The sequence below is a fragment of the Branchiostoma belcheri genome, unplaced genomic scaffold (assembly GCF_001625305.1).
Source record: "Branchiostoma belcheri isolate BF01 breed outbred unplaced genomic scaffold, Haploidv18h27 scaffold99, whole genome shotgun sequence".
In the NCBI taxonomy this organism is placed as follows: Eukaryota; Metazoa; Chordata; class Leptocardii; order Amphioxiformes; family Branchiostomatidae; genus Branchiostoma; species Branchiostoma belcheri.
In genome coordinates, this window is record NW_017804675.1 from 1,209,304 (window position 1) to 1,232,769 (window position 23,466).

General features: G+C 42.0%; 2 protein-coding genes across 2 annotated transcripts; both read right to left on the reverse strand.

Annotated features, from left to right (window-relative positions):
• Positions 1-1,634: 1,634 nt before the first annotated feature.
• On the reverse strand, positions 1,635-3,186 carry LOC109462088 (nostrin-like). The gene is made up of 4 exons (XM_019758586.1): positions 3,183-3,186; positions 2,707-2,775; positions 2,067-2,249; positions 1,635-1,719 (listed from the first exon to the last, which is right to left on the reverse strand). Exons 1-4 carry the CDS (start codon positions 3,184-3,186, stop codon positions 1,655-1,657), a joined length of 321 nt encoding a protein of 106 aa, XP_019614145.1. The 3' UTR covers positions 1,635-1,654.
• A 6,429-nt stretch (positions 3,187-9,615) lies between these two features.
• On the reverse strand, positions 9,616-12,880 carry LOC109462090 (hemicentin-2-like). Its single transcript, XM_019758587.1, has 2 exons — positions 12,559-12,880; positions 9,616-9,911 (listed from the first exon to the last, which is right to left on the reverse strand). Exons 1-2 carry the CDS (start codon positions 12,878-12,880, stop codon positions 9,616-9,618), a joined length of 618 nt encoding a protein of 205 aa, XP_019614146.1.
• Between the last annotated feature and the right edge of the window lie 10,586 nt (positions 12,881-23,466).

A 23,466-nucleotide genomic window follows, 5' to 3' on the forward strand; every position in this document is an offset into this window, starting at 1 on the left:
AATTTTATTACAATGTATTACAATGATTCAACATAACAGAAACTATATATACTATATCATATCATATCATATCAAAGTAAACTGAGTCAAATGTAACAAAGTGCAACATTGATTTGTGTCTGTTTAACAGTCAGAATTAGTATCTTATGTACTAGTGTACTGAGAACATAGAAGAGGGGCAGTGTCCTTGTAGTTCATGTAGTTCTCGACAGATGGCGCTAGAAAGTAGCACCATTACGATGAATCACGCTTGGAAGTCGTATCGAAAATTGCTGTTCGTAGAAATTTCGTCTTACCTTCGTTACTGGTTAGTTACAGATGTCAATGTTGGTATGTATAATTTACATGGTAGAAGTACTGCACCTTATCGTTAGACACTTTTACTGCATAAAACAATGCGAAATCCTTTCTACCAAACTCCATGCAGTTCATATAGTACTCCATAGATGGCGTTAAGGATCAGTACCATTCCCAATAAAACACACTGGGAACGAGTGAGTACATCACCTTTCATATGCAGTGAAAGGTGACAGAACCAGCTGACAGAAAATGACCGTATGTGCCTATAGATCAGAATTGTAAAACAACAAAAATTCTGCTAATTTTCAGCCACTTATTCATTTAAGTCATCGTCAAACGTTCGACAAATCAATAAAGACGTAATATATATATACTTGTGAAGGCATTACGAAACTTAGTAGCTGTCTGATATACAAAACTGTACACTGTTGTACTAACTACCTAAGGTCTATTCATTCTTGTGTATTTCAAACACTGCTTTTGTTCTTCGATCGTTCCCACATTTCTTTTCTATTTACACCAAAAGTTCATTTACCAAACAACCTGTCACTCTGCAAACGAAATAACAAAAAGCAAAAACAAACGAATTACGAAATTTCGTTGAGGATAGGTGACAGTTTTTGAACCTACTTCAATTTCAATTTTCAATTTTATTAAGAACAGTCTACATAGCAGGGGTACGTAGTACTCCTGAATTGTGTGGACTTTACATAAGTATAGAAATGCACAAGACAATTACATACAAAAGTGGGACATGAAACACTAGAACACTAGGTCTGCGTTTGGCTATTGTACAATCTGATTGTGCAGTGGAGGAACGAGTTGTACAGTCTGTTTGTCCGTGCCTTGGGCACCGTGATTCCCCCAGAGTTCCTCAAACACCTCCCTGTGCTGTCCGACCTGGCTCCCGGTACCAAATCGTGTAGTGGGTGGTCAGGGCTGAGTATGCGCTTGAACAACTTGACAGCCGCAAGTTCCCGTCTTTCTCGGAGTGTAGGGAGGTCGGGAACATTCCTCCTTCTCCCCAGAGAGATGATCTTCAAGGCTCTCCTCTGCACTCTCTCGAGAGACAGTTCCTGTTTCTTACTACAACCCACTAGGAGCACGTGGCCGTACTCCAGCACAGGCCTAACAAGGGCTGTGTACAACTGGACTTGTTGAGATTGTTCTTGTCTAATTTTGTACATCGAGTTGTGATATCTCAAAGGCATAGTCTCATGCGAGTTAACAATAAGTCAAATGTGTTGAACTTAGTGATGTGTACAAATAAACATACACGTATCATTCCTATTATATATAATATGAACTAAAGCACAAAGTACTCCTGCTGAAGGCTCCTCCTCTCCTGCAGTACCTACGTGTTCCGCTTGGAACGTTTTTCGTCGCAATCGCTGGACCCCTCTGACTTGAAGACAGATGCTGAAGACACAAAAGAAAATTTCAAGCAAGGTTAATGAAGTTAGTACCGTATATGGATATAACCTTTTGGTGAACTGCGTTCCTTTTTCTAGTTCATTTGTTTTATCTAATAATAGACACTCTAATCAATCCTATCATTGCCTTGTACAAATTTAAAAAGTTTGACGAATATTTTTCAAACACTATAGCTACACACAACAGATTCATTTGCTACTTTGGGGAGACACTGTTTCTTCCTTAACCCAGTAAGATCTCGTCTTGTAGTTCTCTTAAACTAAAACTTTATTTTTCCTTCTCTGTGTTACTCTTTAGCAAGCACGTTCTCTTGCTCTAACGCGCGTTCCTACCTTCTCTAGTGGTGAGAAACGTGACGTAGTTGGAGGGGAACAGGCCTATCCTGCCCCTCAGGTAACCCAAGCACCAGCCGCCATCTTCCCCCTCCAGAACCTCGATGATGTCATCAGCCTCCAGGTGCAGTTCGTTCTCCTCCCGCGGCCGGAAGGTGTACAGGACTTTGGCGTATCTCTTGTCTGGGGAGAAAATAGCGGTATAAATTCGTCGACACAAGTTTTACAAAGATAGAAGCACGTAAATTATAGCTACAAAACATAGCATATTTTCCCTATTACTATAGTAGCTAAATGTAACTTGCTGTATTTATGGCGCATGAATATGTAACTAATGTGATTGATTAATATTTCTACGTTTCAGACAAAAGTTCTATCTCAACCGGGACGGGGGCCGTTATCGACTTCCAACTACCTTTGACCCATTGTGATGTCACATAAATTCACTCTTCCTGGGTGCTTTGGTCAGACAGATGGAGAAGACTGTGATTCGCTAAAAATTCCGGTGAGTTCATTTTTTGTTGGATAAGAGTTTAATTGTTCCAAGTGTTACATCAAGAGCGCAAGAAAGGACCCGCACAGTATTAAAATTTAGATCAAGGCAGGTAGCACTACTTTCATCCCGCGGATTGATACTAACCTTTGTGTGCCGTCGCACGTCTCATGGTGTTGATCCCTGCGCAGGGGGCTGACGGCTTTTTAGGCTTATCTGTCAGGAACAACACAATAACAAGGTGGTCATTTTCTACTTCATTGAGACTGCAAGATTATAACCACTTATGCTGCTATGAAGATATATGTAGCTTTTGAAAACACTAAAACAGGGATTACATGTACATGTGAGAGTGAATCCTGTTATAAGCCAAGTTCTTAACCCTATCTAGACTGGGGGGTGGGGAGGGGGGGCTAAAAGTGCCCGCGCCAACTTTGATGCCAGACAACGTCCGAACGGCTTGCGCTAGGGCCACCAAACTTTTCCTAGAAAACTTTTCTTCTGAATCACAATCGTCATATCTCAGGATGGATGTAGGTAGAGGTGTGACAATATTGCTTATGACTTATGTGTATGTAATGTACATATGTATAGTTTTATAACAGTTTTATATACGGACACACCCATGTAGTTAACATTCTAGGCGTATAAAAGCATTGAACCAAACCCACATCGCCATAACGTTTAACGCAAGTATGTACGAGATACGCATTACACATGTAACTTTCCAAACAATACGACAGCGGCCTGCCCTACTTTGAATCACAATCGTGATATCTGAGGATGGATGTAGGCAGAGGTGTGACAATATTGCCGGCGCCAGCGGTGGCATTATGAGATCAGCGTGATGTATGAAGACCGTGCCACAAATCTGCGGCGGCGGCGCGAACGGAATCACTAATCACCCGCCCGATCTGGGGAGGGTCGCGCGCGGGCGATGCGGACATATTACACGGTTACCGTTCCCTAATAATACCCCCATTCCACTTCTAGTGGCGCTCTCAAGGCGCTGTCTCTGCGACCTGAAATTGTCAAGAGCGCCATGAGAGCGCCGAGGTTGCCAGGTTTTGTATCCAAATTAATGTTGGGGCCGTTGTGCGCTCTCACGGCGCTCTCATGGCGCTCTCTGTGCGCTCTCATGGCGCTCACTGTTGCATCTCTGTCCTCGGCGCTCTCACGGCGATGGTATGGTCCGGTTCCAAACAGTCACCGAGGTGGCGGCGCTCATGGCACTCGTTGCGCTCTCACGGCGCTCCCATGGCGACCTTGGCGCGATCTCCGCGCTCTGGCCAATTTCAGGTCGCAGAGAGAGCGCCGTGAGAGCGCCGTCTAAGTGGAATGGGGGAATAATCGCCGTCCCGATCTGAGGAGGGTCGCGCGCGGGCGATGCTGACATATTAGGGTCTTTGGGAGATTTCATGTGCTATTTTCCGATTGCATGTAAACAACATAGCCGACCTGGTTGAATTATCCCCGTTTTAAGAACTGGGCTAATCAGAAAACAGCCGAAGACCACCAAACTCCCAGTTCTATAAGCCTGCTTCGTACGGAGGCTAACATATTACACGGCTTTTTCTTCACGATGTTCGAGTCAAGGAAATGCGTTTGTCCCGGGAGAGATACAACGCACAAGGAGCTGATCGGGTCGTGCGTACGTGTTTCTCCTGTCAGCCAATCAAAGTGGGGGGTAATTGGAACGTGTGACGTGTTAATGACGTCATCAATCATCATGCCGTAAAGGCTTAAGAGCGGCTGCTCAAGTACGCTGTTGCAATGAACCGGGTAATTTGTTTTCGTTTGGTTTGTATGCTGTTTACGTCATATTCCATTTGAATCGCGACCAAGAGTCTAATATGCTTTCAAAATGTAATTCCCCCCTTTGAACTCTCTAGCATCTAACCATTGAAACTTTCTTACAGATACGTCGATGAAGGTTAGACATCCAGGTAATAAGACACGCCTAAAAGCAATTACTCAAGCAACTGGATAATATGGTTTGGAAAATCCAAAATCATATCCAGTTGCTTGAGTAACTGCTTTTTGGCCTTTCTTACAGAACTTTATGAAAAGACGCTTCGCTGCCTAGCGTCTTCAGTTTAAATCATTATATCTTGACAGACTTGCGAACAATAAAGACTAAGACAAATCTATCCGTCCTAAAATTAGAAACGGATGCTCGCTAACTTTCTGATGCATGAATTCGCTCCCATCGATTTATGTCTTCATTATTTAGAATTGTGCGGGTATTACTTTCATACTGCTGGTCTAGAGTTATGAGTACACATATATCTCGTGCTCTTCTTTTTTTATTAAAACACATGAAAGAAAATACAAGTCTTTGATGGCGACGCACTCACAGTTAATAAGCGCCGCCATCGAACATAAAATAATTAACAAAGATATAATACTACATAAAAATAACAAAGAAATGTACACAATTTAAACAAACAATACAAAGCAGAAATATTGGGGACAACTTGAATATAACTTATGTCTACTAATCGTGTATCTCTTCTAGTGTGTACTCTTGGAGGAGGGGGCTTAAACGTTCCGGGACTGCACTAAACTTGGGGGCTTCTTTCCGCACTATGTTATTAGCATATTTACGCCCTTATTTATGCCTTAGGTCACCCTTTCCCCCATAGGTAAAAGATTTAAGAATCCACATATGAAACCTGCAGGACTCTTGAGATATGTTGTCATCGCTACCTGTCAGGTATTATGAAACTATTCTGAGATCAATGTCGGTTTCCGTGACTTTTATAACAGGATGTTTATCAAGTAGTGAGAAGATTGAGTGCCTAGTGCGCTCCTTGTCTTCGGGGGTCGTATTTTATATGTGACGAGATCGTACACCGACGCCTGGGGACGTTATATTGCCGGAATAATATCGCCTCGGCTGTAATATGCGCCTATAAGGGTCTGGCAGCCTAGCGTTATAAAAACTTTAAACGCTGGTAAACTTGCAATAGAGGGATAGGAGAAGTCAAAAGTCGTTTCAGCTTTTTTTTATGTAGGCCGAAATTTCTCAATCTGTGTTGTGAGATGTGACAGAAATTAATACACAAGTCTGCTCTACGAAATGATATAGGGGCAACTTCAGCCAGCTCATAGTTTATCCAAGACAAGTGAATATTTCATACTCTCCAAATACAGGTTTAGGCTTTGGCTTTTTTGACCTGTTATAGAATTATATATTTTTTGTACCATGAATGAGTGATTGAAAGAATGAGTGAGTGATCCAGTGAGACAGTAAGTGAATATATTAATGAGTGAGTGAGTGAATCAGTGAGTAAGTCAATGTGTGAGAGTGAGAGTGAGTGAGTGAGTGAGTGAATGAGTGAGTGAGTGAGTGAGTGAGTGAGTGAGTGAGTGAGTGAGTGAGTGAGTGAGTGAGTGAGTGAGTACCTGGTAGAGGGACGTCAGGCAGGGGTCCGAAGTCCTGTGCCTTGGGTCCACCCGCCTCCGGAGGGAGGGGCTTCCTCCGCCCGATGTCGTAGTAGAAGGAGAACTTCTTCCTCTCGACCCTTTCCTGGCGCCTCCGCACGAAATACACCTGTAACGGCCATGACATTTGTTACGCATAATTAGTAGGTGACCATAGGGAAAAAGACATTTACATACATTAGCGTGATAGGTAGGTCCTGATTGCTTAGTGAGAGTGACCAATCAGTGAAGAACTATTGTCAGCATAGTTGAGCTTGGACGATTCCTCTATTAGTTCAGTTCGTGACCCAGCCGGACTAAGGTACATGTACGTGTACGTGTCTAGTTGTAGCTCTCTGTATACTTAGATTAGTAGATTGTACAGCTTGTAGTAGCTCATCTGTATTTTATCCTAGATCTATCGTAACTCTCTCCGTGACTAAGTGTTAAACTGCTGGTTAAGAGAGAGAGAGAGAGAGAGCGACACTGAGAGACAAAACTAGACCTAAAATATTACACACCGTCAGGATGACGCACACCAGCAGCCACAGCCCGCCCACAACCACGCCGATGATGATCGCAGTAGTAGCACCGTCCAGCGCACCTAACCGCTTGCCTGAGAGACAAGAAAGAACGGTAAAAAGTTTGACCATTTTCGGAACATCACAGGCATCGAGTATGGATGCCAAGAATATACTAGATTCAAAAAGGATGCCATCCTGGCTAGTTTATCTAGTCACACACTACAAACAGCAGCAATAATAAAAAAAATGATCAGAGGAGACGTTGCCTAAAGAAAAGAAAACAGAGAACGGTAAAAAAAAGTTTTGCCGTATTCGAAACATCACAGCTATCAAACAGCCCCCAATACGTTTTCCTAAGGGGTTATGGATAGTAAGATTCAGCACAAATAGGGACAGTGATTGGCCAGGAAAGTGAGCCTTCTGTGAAGGTAAACATAAACAAACTCACGTGTGACGGATAGCCTGACGGTTTTGGTGTCCGGGTCTCCGATGCCGTTGTCCACCGTACAGGAGAACAGGCCCGTGTCGTTGTACTGTTACATAATGTAACCCAACACCACAGTATGGGTTACCATAGTGACAGACGTCTGGTCTAGAGGAATGAGAGGAAGAAGTACTCACGTGTGACGGAGAGCCTGACAGTTTTAGTGTCCGGATCGCCGATGCCGTTGTCCACCGTACAGGAGAACAGGCCCGTGTCGTTGTACTGTGCCCGCTTTAGGACCACGTTACTCGTGCGGATGTCTTCAGATAGCGACTTGGAGGACGACCTGAGCGTCTTACCTGGGACAATTAAAGTAGAGAAATTTTCAACATGCTTCTATCATGCCCCGAATCTGTATCTGTTTATCTTGGTCAATATGTACATAATGCTTAATCTCCAAGCAGATCGTACGGTGGCTCAAAGTCAAATGACATAATTACAAATGCACATGCCACAGACAAAGTAAGTAAATACATTTAGAAAGACATACTTACATCACAAATGAACAATTTACACACAGATCAACATTACAAATTCAAAAAGTAGCGGTTGAGGATCTAGCTGGCTGACACTGTTTGAATAATAGCTTTCTTGAAGCTGGGTAGATCACGCAGTATCTTAATGTGAGGTGGTAGATCATTCCAAAGCACAATCTCACAATTGTTTTTTTTCATGACTCAAGACATGGATAGCGAGTGTGAAGGACACCCTGAATAGGCACCCTGAATAGGCACGGCATAACATGTACTACAACGGTTTCTAGACTAGCCGTCGGCCGTCAACTGTCCCTCCCCACGACACCCCAGACAGTAGAAGTGGACGGATAAAGTTAGTAAGTAAGACTCTTTGTCAGTCTCATGCACATGTGATATTCAGCACATATAGTTAGCACAGTGTTTTGTAACAAACCTACGTAATTCAGGGTATATAGACATGTATATGTGTGTATTTCCCTGTCAATGTATGTTTGAGGAAGAAATAAATGAATGAAGTAAAGTAAGACCCTTACCAGCGCGGAACCAGGTGATGTTGGGCGCGGGGTTGCCGTCGGCGACGCACTGCAGCGTGACGCGCTCGTCCAGGTGCGCAAGCACAGAGTCCGAGATGCTGATGATGGACGGCGGAACTGTGGGATAGGGAACACGCGGTCACGTGAGTGTGACGTCAGATAGCGTCCGCCATATTAGTATCTGTCTGCCCGCCATGTTTTTTTTTGGGGGGGGGGATTAGTTGATTCAAGAAAGAAGATGGTTAATTATTTTGAAAGGGAAGCTACTTGATGATGGACGGCGGAACTGTTTGATAGAGACAACACAGTCACGTGAGTGTGACGTCATGTAGCGTCCACCATATTGGTATTTGATTGTACGCCGTATGTTTGTAACTTAACTTAGCTGACTGTTGAAGTCCACAGATCACATTATTAATGGGGCACGTACAGATTCCTGAAACCTGGCTCTAACGACTTGCGTAAGATGTATCCACTGCGGTATAGAAATATAAATATATGCTGGATACGTATCGTAATATTTACATTAAATAGACAGTCATGCACCGCGTTCATTGTTCACAATGTGCTTTACACAATAATATGGAAGTTTGAAACGAGATGACAAATATCTTGACCGTTTCTAACTTCTCAGTATAAAGCTTCCCCGTTTGTGGTCCCTGCTATAGAGCTGTTGAGGAAATCCTGACAGTGGCATAATCCTGACATAAAGGACCTTCGTCATAGCTGCGTGAGGAGGAAGCGTACCCCCTGTCTGGTATTTCACGATAAGAGACACTTTCTGTAGCTGTGGTCTGCAGAGTTACTGTTATTACGTCCAAATGGTCATACCTGGCTCTGTACAGGCTCAGGGGCAGATACGTTTAGGGTATAAAGGACAGAGAATCGGAAAGCTCTGGGCTTACGTTAGATTTGTAACAGGTGTTTATTCTGTGATATGACAGTTTCTGTAGCTGCGGTGAACAGAGTGACTATTATTACGTCCAAATGGTCATACCAGACTCTGTACAGGCTCTGGGGCTGATGCGTTTGGGGTATTAAGGACAGAGGGCAGGAAAGCCCTGGGCCTATGTGAGCTTTGTCATGGTTGTTTAAACTGTCGTTACATGTGTTTGAGCCGTTGTTATGGGTGTATAAGCTATTGCTATGGATATATAAGCTTTTGTTATGGGTGTTTTGGCTGTTATCTTATTCTTTCTTCGTTCAAACAACCACCAGTATTACAGAAATGGAGCATATAAATGTACTTCTGAATTGCGTTAACGTTACACAGAACTAATGTGATGGGTGTTTAAGCTATTGGTATGGGTGTTTGAGCTGTTGGTATATACATTTGAGCCGTTGCTATGGGTGTTTTAGGCGTTGTTATGGATGTTTAAGCTGTTGTGACGCTAATCTAAGCTTATCTTAAGGGTCTTTAAGCTGTTGTGATTTGTGTTTAAAGCTGTGGGAAATACACTTTACACTGCCTTCCTTTCCCTGACAGTGAAGTGACGCCCACCGAGCCTCTTTGGTTAATCTGTCAATGTGTGCCAAAAACACACTACGGTTTTGGTGCGCTACTGTGCCAATATCTGAGTCGTAAATTTACATATGTTCGTACAAAGTGCTTCCTACTCACACAACACCTGCAGCGCTAGTCCTGCCGCCGCTGGCCTGACCGGATGTTCCGCTATGCAGGTATACCTCCCCGCATCCGCCCTGGTCACATGACGGATCATCAGCGACGGCATCTCCCGGTTCCCGCCAAAATACTTCATGACGTTGACGTCTATCCGGCTGCCGTCCTTCTCCCAGTACAGTGACGTAATGTTGGGTCGTGACCCCCTGACCGTACACGTCAGAGACACGGTCTTACCCCACCGTGTGACGTAAGGGTCGGAGGGACCGACCTGGACAGACGGAGGGACTGAAATGTAGAGATACCAAAAAACGACTTAAAATAGGACTAGGTCTGTTTTGAAAAGCTTTCAGATGGCATCAGCCATCTTTCTTCAGGTATCAATAAGTATGGTGGAGACTTTAATGTCCGTAAGGCCTGGCCCTCGGGACCTTCTAGTCTCCACCAGACTCCTTTGCAGGCTGAATAAATAGTAGAAATCGGCTGAGGGGAACATCATTGGCAAGCTGGACCCTCTATGGCCAGCCAACTTCTCTGGCCAATGATTTATGCCCTTAGCCGATTTCTACTATTTATTCAGCCTGCAAAGGAGTCTGGTGGAGACTAGGGACCTTCAGTTTTAGGTCCCTTCCGAACGAGCGTCTCTAGACTACGCTATGTACTAATTTTCACCTAAGCTCATGATTGAGTCGTGTGAGGAAATAGGTTCAAAGTGCATTTCTCGTAGGTACAACACTGGAACCTGACAGGAATATGAGACTCTTCAGTGTCACTGAGATTCCGTGTCAATGACCCTAACTACATCAGTGCCACCTTCATGTGAGAATACGAACACCTCGTTACGCCATATTGTTTCCCGGGGCTACGGAAGATGACCTTTCCAAAAAAATTACCAAGAAAATAAAGCGCCAGAGGCAACAATAAATACATCCGGAAAGTTTCAAAACAGGAAACCGCTCCAGGCTGGGACGAAATAACAAAAAGTGACCCTAGCTGATGAGGGACCAGCGCAACGCGTTAGGGTGTCAGTGGAGATGTATAGAGTTCGTTTATATTGGAACCTGGGGCAGGGGTAAAGGTGACAGGGCAGGAAATGACAGTCATGGGGGATGTGACAAGGCTATACAACACACGCTTCAAAACGTGCCAGGTATGAAACAGCCATTCGCAAGTATCGTTAAGCACGTTTTCCTAACGTTCTTTTCGAACAATGAGAGTCTTTATTTGCAAAATCATGCCCCCCCCCCAAAAAACAATACAGTAATAGGTAACAACATCTCCTAGATTTTTACGGTGACCAACTTATTGCTTTTGAAATGATATTCAAAAGTCAAAAGTACGTCTGGGATTTCGACTACAAATGTGCCCTTTTTCAACACTAGAGATGTATAGGGTTCGTTTATATTGGAACCCGGGGAAGGGGCGAAGGTGGTCGGACATGGGAGATGTGACAAGCTAAGGCTTTACAACACTTGCGTCAAAACGTGCTCTGAAGGCTGCTGGCGTAAAATAGCGACATGAAAACATACACTGTATGTGTGCAAACATGGAATTCGCAAGTATCGTTAAGCACATTTTTCTAACGTTCTTTTGAAACAATGAAATGATGAAATGAGCAATGCTCTGGTTAGCCCCAGCTAGGTGCATGTTTACAACTTGCTAATTTGAATTTTTTTATTTGGAAGGAATTCCCTTCCATGACTTTGTCGGTATTCACCTCCTTCAACGTTCAACATGTCCTAGATTTTAGTGATGGACTTTTAATTTTGAAATTATATATTTTCAAAACATTGCATGGCATTCGTGTGGAGTCAATTTGGAGAAAATTGTGCGTTTTTCAACACATCATGGTCTTTGGTTACCGTCAATATTTCTTCTAGGTAGCATAGTTTCAAACATTGTGCCGTTTCTTGAATGACATTATAGTGATAATAAAAAGCGTGACCCTGCATTTGACCCCGTCCCTTCGAACGCTTCGGGTCAAAGGTCAGCAACATGGCAATCGACAAAGTTCTGGGCATAAACTTTGTCAAAGGTGAGTGACATCCGTTGTACTCTCTCCCTTTGTTAGTTTTATAAGCCATCCTTACAATGTAACATTGTAGTGATGCCGTGAAACATGTTTTGAAGCCAGAATAAGCAACGACTCTTTGTCTTATGAAAGTTAAAGGGGAAAAATTCCGGCACATACTGAGACGAGCTGTTGTGGGGGTGGGGAGGGGGGCACTGTTTTGATTATACTGTACTACTCTTGCAGGCCAGCAAATGAAAGTAGTTGATATGCGGATTATGATATGAGGGACCAATTCCAGATTGTCGTTCGTCTAGTATTTGATGTGGTCTAGATATTGGTAGTACAAGAGGCGTCCATATATTAAGCTCCTTGGTTGTATTGAGAATTTTCCTCAAATTATGTGATTGGGAATTTATATACTTAACTGGTACTCTCATTGCTAGGATAATAATTTAGAAGATTATCATTAAGGTCTGTTAATGAGCAATATCTTGATGAACTAATATTCACTTTAAATGAAAAAAAAATCAATTAAATCTCAAAATGTATGTGAAAACTCCATACGAGTGATCGCCATAAGCTCACAACTGTGAGTGGGAGGCAAAAAGTAAGAGAGAGTTGGGTGATTTGCATACCAATAATTTGTATATGCCTTCAAATAACTTGTATGTAAATGATGTAAACAAAGACAGCGATTCGTCATATACGGTGGATGAACTTCTCTATGGCCCTTTTCCCACTAGGCTAAAATTTCCGGATCGAGCCAAATAGATTCTCTTTCATTTGATCCGGCTTCGATCCAGCTTCCAACCGGATCAAAGCTGGATCAAAGCGAATGTATTTGGCTCGATCAGGAATTTTTATCTTAGTGGGAAAAGAGCCTATATTTACAAAGAAAACGGAATGGATTCATTTGCATACCCATGACGTTTAACCGCACAAATCCTTCCTCGATGGCCACACCGGAAACGGAAATGACGAGCACGTACAGCCCGTCGTCCTGTAGCGTCGTGGACCCGACTCTTAACGAAGCCTTCCCGATGAGCCGAGCCCGGCCACGGAAATTACCGAAGGTTTCCGGACTGGTTCCGGAACTCGGATAGAAGGCCAGGACCGGGTCGCGCTTCGAGGAGATTTTTGAATCCACTTTGAACCAGGCGACGGACCTGATTGGTCGAGAGGTGGCGTAGGTTGCCGACAGGGTTGCCGAAGACCCGAGTACTGCTCGGACGGATTCGGGCATCGTCAGGCCGATTTTACTCTGACACCATCCTGGAAATGAACACAAGTATGAACATAAATCTTTCACTCAAAGTACTACCGCAAACAGTTTTAATTAAATCATAGATTTATATATACAGATTTAAGCTGAGAAATATCATGATATATGTTATATATTATGTTATGCTGTATTCATAGTGCGAATTATGTCGTATGTTCTAAAAATTATGGTACGAAGAGTTCATCTATGTTGAATCGTAACAACATCCTAATCTTCTGCCAACTTACTGCCTCAATGGAAAAAACATTCATTTGGGGCAATTCCCTATGTCATAGAAGACGGCAGCCATTTCTCATTTGTGTAATAAAAATGTCTTTATCTTTTTTTTCTTTTAATCAGGATACATGGTATGGCCCAACCCAGTTTTTCCCAGACTGTCTACGTGAAGCCCTTAAGCAAGGGTCATCAGAGGTCATCCTCCATATACAACAATGGTCCTTTGACAAACCACTATAGCATAACCTGCGGGGTATAACAAACGGTATTCATTCTAATCTAAAGCGTAATTATGTGAATTATGTCGTAAGCCTCATTTCATGGTACGAGTTTGTATCGCAACAATGTCCCAATGTTCTGCCGATATCATTTTGAGCAATTAATTGCCTATGTCACCAACAACTTTTCTCATTTTAGAAACATTTAGAAACGTATCATTTTATATCAAGATGGTATGGCCCAACCCATTTTTTCCCACTAGAGGTCACCTTCCATATAAGACCCGGTCCTTTGACAAACCGCTGTAGCATAACCTGCGGGGTAACATACGGCGGATGTCATTAAAGACAATTTTTTTAAAATCAAAATGATCTACTCTACATCTCCTCAGCCTGTTCATGTCTATGGTGGCATATGTGCAGCGTTTTTTCCAAGTAGATGTAGAGAGGCATATCTATTCACTTATCTCCGAGCAGATGCATGGTGGCATATGTAAGATGTACAACATGTCACAGTGATAGCGCGCCAAAATTCCAGCTTTTTTTAAAAGCACTTGTTCCCAGACTGCGTACGCGAACGCCCTTAAGCAAAGGTCACCAGAGGTCATCCTCCATATAAAACCCAGCCCTTTGACAAACCGCTGTAACATAACCTGCGGGGTAACATACGGCGGATGTTATTAAAACAAAGGGACCAATTTGTGCCCGGGTCGCGGTCCCTCCGCAGGAGCGCGGGAAAACGGCCGCCTGGGGACCAGTAAAGGCCGGCTGTCAGCCTGATAGAGCGGTCACCTCGCGCTATCACTGCTGTATTAACGTGTCAAGTTTGATAGACGCGCCACTTGTTATGTGGATGGGGAACATCAATTTTTTTTTGTTTCTTCTTTTGGGTAACATCAATTTTTTGGTGGGATTTCTTTGAGGTTGAAGCAATTTTTTATCATTGTAATACTTTTAATGGATTTGCAAATAACGGAAATATGATTGAGATGACATTTAAGGACGGACGAACCACTTGTTATGTGGATGGGGAACACCAATTTTTTGTAGGATTTCTTTGAGGCTGAGTCTTTCTTTTTACATTTTCTATCATTGAAGACGGATATTGTCTTCTGTCAAGATAGTTTCACATAGAATTGTTTGAAGTCAGTTAAAGAATGGTTCTGTCATATTGTGTCAAGATGTGTCTATGAAAATTGTCACGTACGGATGAAAAAGAACTCGCACTTTTTTGTTTGCTTAATTGTCACTTTATTTGTGACATGTACAATGAATTTAAACATTCAGCTAGGTGTGAAGCAAGGTGATACATATCAGAAAAATTAATGCACATATAAAAATGTAAAAAAATACATTTCTAAAATATAGATTTAAAAAGGTATGATAGCTACAAATAGGACATTTTCATCCGATGGTTTGCCGCCTTTGCTTATTTTTTCTGTTTCTGAAATATTTTCTTTCGAATAAAAATCGGGTTCATGTATCAAGTGACCCTTTCATGGATATCCGACATATTCATAAACAATAAAAGCTATAATAACATGATGGACAGTCCAACTTCCTACAGGGTACATTAAATCCATTTTATGCATTTCTACCGAATATGGCAACCTTTTCAAGTTTATGGCATCAGTCAATTTATTGTCAAGTCGCCCATACATGGGGCATATGCAGTATCTAGTATTATGATCTTTTGCATATAGGTTCGGAGAAAACAAGTGCGCGTTTGACTCATGAATTTCAGATGAATGTGATGAGTGGCCGTGGAAATGTTTTTGGCGGCAGAGTTAGCGCTTTGCCTTAGGCATTGCGGACTGCCTACATTGAAATTCAATTATCCGTATAGAATAATAGCGTATGATTTGATTATGTGTTTCCGTGCTATACAGACAGTTTATATGAGACACCGATGCACGTATTTATAACATTTGCAAAGCAAATGCACAATGTTTACCTACGCATATGCTCTGTTAATTCTCATTCAATTGCATTCATATATATGGTCAGACAGGAGTCTAAAATCCATCCTACTATAAAATTGCAGACTTCATAACACATATCTTGTCAATAACATGTTACTCTCTTGCTCATTCTTTGACAAAGATTGGAGCTGTATAGTCGAAAATTTGGATAAGTCCAATCTCTTGTGCGGAAATTACAGTTTAAATCTCCTTGATGTATAGTTGCCTTCTAGCATATGCCTATGTAAATGATCTCTCATCACTTATGTTTTTGATATTCTTCATGATATAGACCATAGCAACCCGCTTGGTTCCGTCCCAAGGGAGAATTCTCTAGACACATAACAAACCGCAGGACCACGCTATAACGCACACGTTACTGTCACATCATGGAAGGCTTTGGTGTAACACCCGATATGCAGGGCTTAAGGTCTTAGCTGTAACCAGTGTTAAGGATAGAAAATATGTTGATAGGAAAAGTAGTACTAGTGATCGATGTAGTGGTATGTTATGAGGATGCTTGTTAGATAATTTGTACAGGTACATGTAGTTTATCTCAACGGCTCTAAACATGTATGGATGGGCGTAAGGAAGGAAGGAAGGAAGGGGGAAGGAAGGAGGGAATGAAGGAGAGAAGGAAGGACGGAAGAAAGGAAGGAGGGAGGGAAGGAAGGAAGGGTGGAAGGAAGGAGGGAAGGGGGAGAATGGAAAACAGATTTTGGCATTTGCTTTTGCAGCATGAACTTCCTAAATGTAAAAACGGTCCCCCAGTAACGAACTATAAAAATGTAGATCACGTCATTAGCTCACGGTAAGCTTGTAACTAATTGTCGCATGCAAATACTAGATAAACGCATTAAGCCAGGGATTAAGGTAGAACATATGCGAGAAAACCGATAAGTGGAATAACTGTTTGCAAGCCAGATGAAAAACAGCGGAATTAACGGCTTAAAGAGTGTAATAATGAACTTGGTTATCGATTGGTAATGTGAGTTTCTGGAATGTATCAATATTACCGTTGTATGTATGGTAGTAATGATGAATAGGGATATAACGGAAAATATCGATTTTAATATGATCCGGATGCTGTTTCTTGAAAATGCATTTACAAATTGCTCACTTTGGCGACTTTGGTGGGTATGCGGGTACCTAGCATCCTATTCAATTGTTCCTCACCACTTCTATTACAAGTGGAGAATTCGTGTTTTAATGCTTTATTAGACGTCGCATTCGTAGTACGATTTGGTACGATTCTTTGAGTACAAAACGTTGCAGAAGCCCCTTCTACTGGTTAGAGATTGTTAAATAACAGAATTCAAAATTGGATTTCTACATTTATTAATTGAATATGATTAAAAATATAAAAGTATGATATGGCATGCAACATATACAAAACTACTTAGTAAATATATTTATTGATGAAATTTGTTTCAAGTGCTAATGGGAGTCTTTGGTTGCGTATTGGATTTTTTAAAATATTATTATCATTCACATTACAACAATGCCAAAAATTATAGTAGATGAATAATCCTAAATAATGATATATAAGAAACAAGAAGTTGAAGTATGGATTTTGTAACATGAAATGAGTTACATGCATGATTTATCATTAAAAACAATCTCAGTGGTGAACTTCTCACTGGAAAGCGAGTATCACATCTGTACAGCCGTATAGCTGAATGTGAAAGGTCTATGATGGACATGGCTACTGATTGCGCCTCTTGTATGTCACAATACGTGCTCTGCTGTGTACATCCATTACACTGATTGCTCAGAATAACCAATCATAAGAGACCTTCATTAAATTGATTGCACAGGATGCCCAACCATACGAGACCTTTCACTCTCATTGTGATCCCGGTCCTCCCGTCTAAATGGCCTTGATTGCTATTGTTCTGGTGCATTCTAGTTCATATCAACTCGATCATAATTCATAATTGATAGCTCCCGTTGCGTGCCATAGTGCCAGGTTAATTTGATATAGTGTTCGATACGGGAGGAAAGGACCAGAATATTGTATTCATATCGGGGAATTATATCTGCCTGGTATAATTGAAGTAGACCGGGTGTGTGAGCTTAGTTGGCAAGAATTATGATCTATTGTTATTCAGAAGTGTACGTTCCAATTATGTAAGGCATTATACAGACGATGAGAACGATATTCTTGTTTCAAATCTGTTACCCTTGCATTGCCGTTTTATGTCAACATTTTAGGAAAAATTAAGGAAAGACAGTAAGGAAAGACACAATGAAATTTTAGGAAAAATTAAGGGAAGACACGGTGATAGTGAATAGTTACCACCGTGTACGGGATTGTGTTTTCGGTTCGTCAGTTTGTGTGTTTGCCTGTGTTACCCTAGCTACCCTATTTCCACATGTCAGGCACACTGACATGGATGTGGTGAAAGGTCCTAGAAAGCTCTCAGAACTAGCTACCCCACCTCCTGTCTTAAATATCATGCTACATGCACGTCTATTGTCATATGGGAGCAAAGTGTATAGATAGAATCAGCGACGAATTCACAATAATGACTATTACAAAAATCTCAAGGGACTATAATTGTTTTACTGATATCAGAGAAAGTCTGTTTCTTGTTTTTTTATCAGGTTGTGACCCGATGGTCATAGATGATTCACTACTGAAATTACGGAACTTATTCAATGGTTGTTGTGCAAGAAAACTTTAATATACTAGAAAACGATGACCTTTGAATCTGACACGATTACTTTTCGTCAAATAATTGATGTATTTGTTCGGGCGTGCGTACGGAGGCAGTCTACCCATATGTCAGGCTTAGGGTCACGCAATGCGGTCAGACCCTCAGTTCACTGACCATAGGGGATGACATTTGCTTAAAGTCAGCAAAGAAATATCATGGCACGACGAGCGATTATAATAGAGCACTGGGTGGAAATGATCGGTTCAAAAGGGCCGAGCAGGTATATAATTGTCTTGTTGTTTTGCAGTACCAAGAAAGAGATACAAAATTACCAAGAAAGAGAACCAAACTCAGTATACAGGCATTGTAACGACACAGTAGACCGTGTTTTAGGAATACGATGTATACTCGGGTTATCTTTTTCTGTTCTTAGATATTTGCTAACGTATATCTAATGTTTTTAATTTGTTCTGTTACGTTCTATTTTATACAGTGGAATATATCCAGGCTGTGCCCTCTAGATCTTATACATTGTACCTCAGTGAAAAACGAGGTTATTGTTCTTATAAATGGGTAGATATGCCCCACCTCTGTATGACAGCGATTGCCTTTTTCTATCTACGTTTATAAAGTATATAGGTCACTATGGGATGTATGCGTTGAGCTTAAGTCTACTGGCACCACCAGAAGATGGCTTGCAGCCACAGTAGTGATAAAACAAGAAACTTGAAAAATTCAGTGTCATAGAGGTATAGGCTATTGCGCCGGCGGTGCTTTCTCAGAAAGAATGATATAAGAAAGTCTACTTCAGACTGACTACCCCCCCCCGTCACGGTTACGGGTTCCCGTGACAAATCTGGCGCCATGCGTCACGGGAAGAAGTATGAGGGTCCCCGATTGAAAGCGTATGTTTCCTGCAGAAATCAATACCTCATCAGCCTGCATTTTAGCAGCACTGTGAACGTGAGGGGAGCCACGGTGATGCCACTATATGTGGCCAAACGTCGATAGATTAACACACTATAACCTACTTCTTTCCCATTTCGTTCTCATCATTATATATATTTATCTATTGCACAACAATATTACAATGTCTCATCAGCCTGTATTATAGCCCCACTATGAACGTGAGGAGTACCACTGCGATGCAATGTGATCCAACGCGGCCAAACGTCGATACCTGTGCACATAGATTAACCTACTGCCTGTAACCTACTACTACTACTACTACTACTATTACTATTACTACTACTACTGTAACCCACTTCTTTCTCTTTTTTACCCATCTAATATTATACTGCACAACAGTTTTACAATATTTCATCAGCCTGCATTATAGTCCCAGTATGGACGTGAGGGGAGCCGCGGTGATGCCAGTCCATGCTACCAAACGTCGATACCTGTGCACATAGCTTAACCTACTGCCTGTAACCTACTACTACTGCTGTAACCCACTTCTTTCCCTTTTTATACCTATCTAATATTATATTGCACAACAATGTTACAATATTCCATCTGCTTGCATTATAGTCCCACTATGAACGTTAGGAGACCCACTGTGATGCTTCTGTACCCGGCTAAAGTAATCCGACACGGCAAAACGTCGATACCTGTACACATAGATTAACCTACTGCCTGTAACCTACTTCTTTAGCTTTTCGTTTGCATTGTTATATGCTGTGCTTAATATTAATATTTATGAATTATTATATTATTATGATTCCTTTTGCTAAGAAGCTATGGGTAATTTGTTCAGTAGATTGAAATAGAAAGTTATAAAACATGTATAAACCATTTAACGTTAACTACATATCATGGTCTATTGAAATGCATTTGGAAATAATATATTCATCTATGAAAATATATTTAGTAATTGATACATATCAGTCTTGAAGATGCCCAGTAGCGTTCCTGATTAACTGATAAACAGCACGGCATCAAGGTTAAGTTAAAATCAGTACGCGGTATATTTACCACCATGCTTTTCCTTTACCTAAAAACCTCGAATAATTATTGACTAAATCCTTTCGACATTTCCCTTCTAGCCCATTGAGAATAATGTACGTCCATCGCCACAGTAATGGCCTCTTGACATGTTCTCTCCGCTAGATGCACTGTTAATGGCACCAGGCGGTACCCAGTCACCCACTTCCAGTTCGAGACTTCCCCACAAGCCCCTCAGGAGGCATCAAAAGTGGCGGCAACAGAAGGAAACTCTCGTTTTCTGTTTGTCAAAGGATCTGTTTCCTGCCTTGCGTAGCATTTGTTGTAAAGGGTACTTTTGTAATGGCCTCTGTGGAGTAGTTTTAAGGAGAGGAGCATCCTTTTGAATTTGTGAAAGGATGTTTTTCAGACGGCGATGGCCTTGCAAAGGCACACTCCATGGGAATGACTTCTTCTTGTACTTGTTAAAGGATGCACTTTATTGCTGTTATAGGCCGTACTTCCGCAATTACCTCTACAGAACAACCTCGTTGAAAACGATATTGTCTTGTATTTGTGGAAGGGTGTTTTTTTCGGCGCATTTTAAGTGCTGCTATTCCGCAAAGGCCTTTCAAGGGCACACTTGGGGAAACGGACGTCGTTTTATATTCGTTCAAAGATGCATTTTCCTGCCTTTTATAGAAGCTGTAAAGTTGCAATTTCCTGTATAAGGCACTGCCAGGGAGAAACACGTCTGTTTGTATTTGTGAAAGGATGTTTTTGAACACCCTTTAAATGGAGTTAATCCAAAAGACCTTTCAATAGTGCCCTCAGGACACGCTTCGCAAGAAGTAGGACGTCGCATTCTATTTCTGGAAGGATGTTTCTACCAGCCGTTAAGTTGAGTAAGTATAATCCTCAAATGGCCCATTTGAAGCATCCGCAAGGAAGGAAACTTCAACTTGTAACTCAACTTGCCACTTGAAGCTACTGTTACAAAGTGCAATTCTTCAATGGCCTCGCTAAATTACGCTCTGGGAAAAAGGCCTAATGCTTCAGTGTACCTGAAAGCGATGAGCCCGATAAATGTGCGGAAAATTCCCGAGCGATCTGCACAGTTATCTGTACCGTATGGCGGGGTTTAGATGTGGGGGAATGAAAACGTATTAACATGTCGCACAGTCATTTTTCACTCAGGGTTCTGACACGACGCGCCATAGCCACGGCTAGGGGCAATTTTCCGGTTGTTAAGTTTGATCAAATCGTCCTGCAAAGCGATCTGCACCCCGTATAGAAACAACACATAAAGGCGGGACATAAACTAGCAAACGTTAGTGAGAAGGCACGCTTTAAAATTCTCATGACGACCCTTCGTTTTGCGAGCATAAGAAAAATCCTCAGCGAAATCCCTAACAAGCGACTTAACATATTAGTATACAATCGTACAAAATAGATGCACTCACCTCTATCCCATGTTAGACTTGACAAAAACACGACACACAACAGACGCTCGGACCACATCTTCAGGCGTATATCCTACGGTTGTTTTAAAATAGTCCCCCGGTAAAATACCAGCGGGTTTCCCAGTTCACCTCCGCACGCACACTGAGCGCAGCGCGGCGACGCACACTAAGGCTTGCTCCGTGCAGTCGAGTCCCATCACATGCGTGAATAGCATTAGGCCACAGCAAGTAGTTTTTATGGATGACATCAGCGCGCGCATTAATTTTCGCCTGATTTGGGGGAAAAACAAGAAATTTTGTTGCCTTCTGACAGTGGTCACCATGCAAAAAAAAAAATGGTTATCTACCATGCCGGAAGGTGGATGGCAGATAACTATAAAGAGGGGAGACAAGAAAAGGCTCTGATTTAATGCTTTGTTTCTTACTTTGATGCAGTGACATGTGATACTGGCCGTGTATATGTGATGTCCCCACCGAATCAAAACCATTTGTACAATGATTGAGTCAAATTCTTAAAATGTAGGAACCTTATTTTTTTGGCCCGCCCTGTTTTTTTTCGCCCGCTCGCTTTAGATTTGGAGTCTGTGGAGGATGTCATCCATACAATGTACTTGCTGTGGCCTTATAAACAATGCGGCGAGTGGGAATGGTAATAGCGCATTCAATCACACCGTATGCATGGCCCTGCGGGAAGACATTTCTCCCGCGAAAATTACATTTAATGGAGTCGTTCCCCGCGCGTTTATCGCATCCAAGGGATTGCGACAATACTTTCTGCCGAATTTGGCAGATAAAAAGCTGCTTTGGTGCCTCGCCTATAGGGAAACGGCAAACAGGCCCTTTTCACTGCTTGAGTTACTGCGAGGAACAATTAGTGCTATACACAGCAGCGCACTGCGTACATCATATTGTAATGCTCTCTACAAATAGGCAATTACCGTGAAATGATCGTGGCTTTCCCCTAATGGGCGCGCGTTTTCGCCGTGAAAAACATCTGCATTGAGCTTCGAACCGGTAACCTTTACATCAAGCAACAAGGGCGCTTTCTCTGGTGGCCCTATTACGGCGCTCTTTTCAGGGGACGCCGAGAATGTTTGTCATTCGTCCCCCCGTCTGTCATAGTGGCAGCAACCGTAAATATTCTGCCATAAAGAGAGCGCCGTGTACATGGGTGACCTTCAAACTTGTTGGGTTCTCGGTGCTCGGTAGTACTGTAATTCCTGATTTTTTTTCACTGTACTGTTATGTTCATTGTTTTCTCTGTTACTTCTGTACCGTGAACTTATCATTACAGTTAACAAATAAGACTTTGTTCTGCAGCTGTCGCCACAGTGAATATGTAGTTCCGTGAACATGTCCATTTTTCTCAGACCGTGAACGTTTGCTACCGTGAACATAAGATGAATTACAGTAACTCTCTAAAGCTCTCTGGCGGCCTCATTACGCCTGGTTCCCTTCGCATGGCTCAGATCTGTTTGAGTCTTTATGACAGGTCTATGGCTGAACACATTTCGCCGTAAAGTGAACTTTGAAAGCGTTACGTTTTCAGATGCTCCCTTGTGACGTGCGTTTGCATTGATACTACCGCTGAAAAAATCTCTTCTGAACACAGTCTCTCAGGATTTGCGTTAGATGCGAACTTCAGCGTAATGACTTTTGACTTTTAAAGCAGAAACAAAAACTGTCTCTGGAGCCCAGTTATATTTCCTTCACATACATTGGCGTCAAATTTCAAATAGCAAAACAACAATGAATGCTATATCTATATATTTAATGCTATACTAGAGTATTTACATGTATTAATTTATTGGTTTGGCTGCTTATACTACAGTTACTGTAGCAGTTTCGGTTGGTGTTGTGATGACTTTCAAATAAGTCTACCATTTGACCAAAGTCTACCAAAGCATGTTCCTTCTGTCGTTTGCAGTGTTATTTTTAGAATATCAGTATTTCTTCATTATCATTTTCGCGGGTTGTCAGTTTTCACTGAAGTGGCCACCATTACTTTTTACCGTGTTTTATCTATCCCGCACATGTAGTTGTTGTTGCTGTGTTCTAATCATTTCCAGTTCGATTCCATTTCCTTTCCATGATTATTTGCCGACG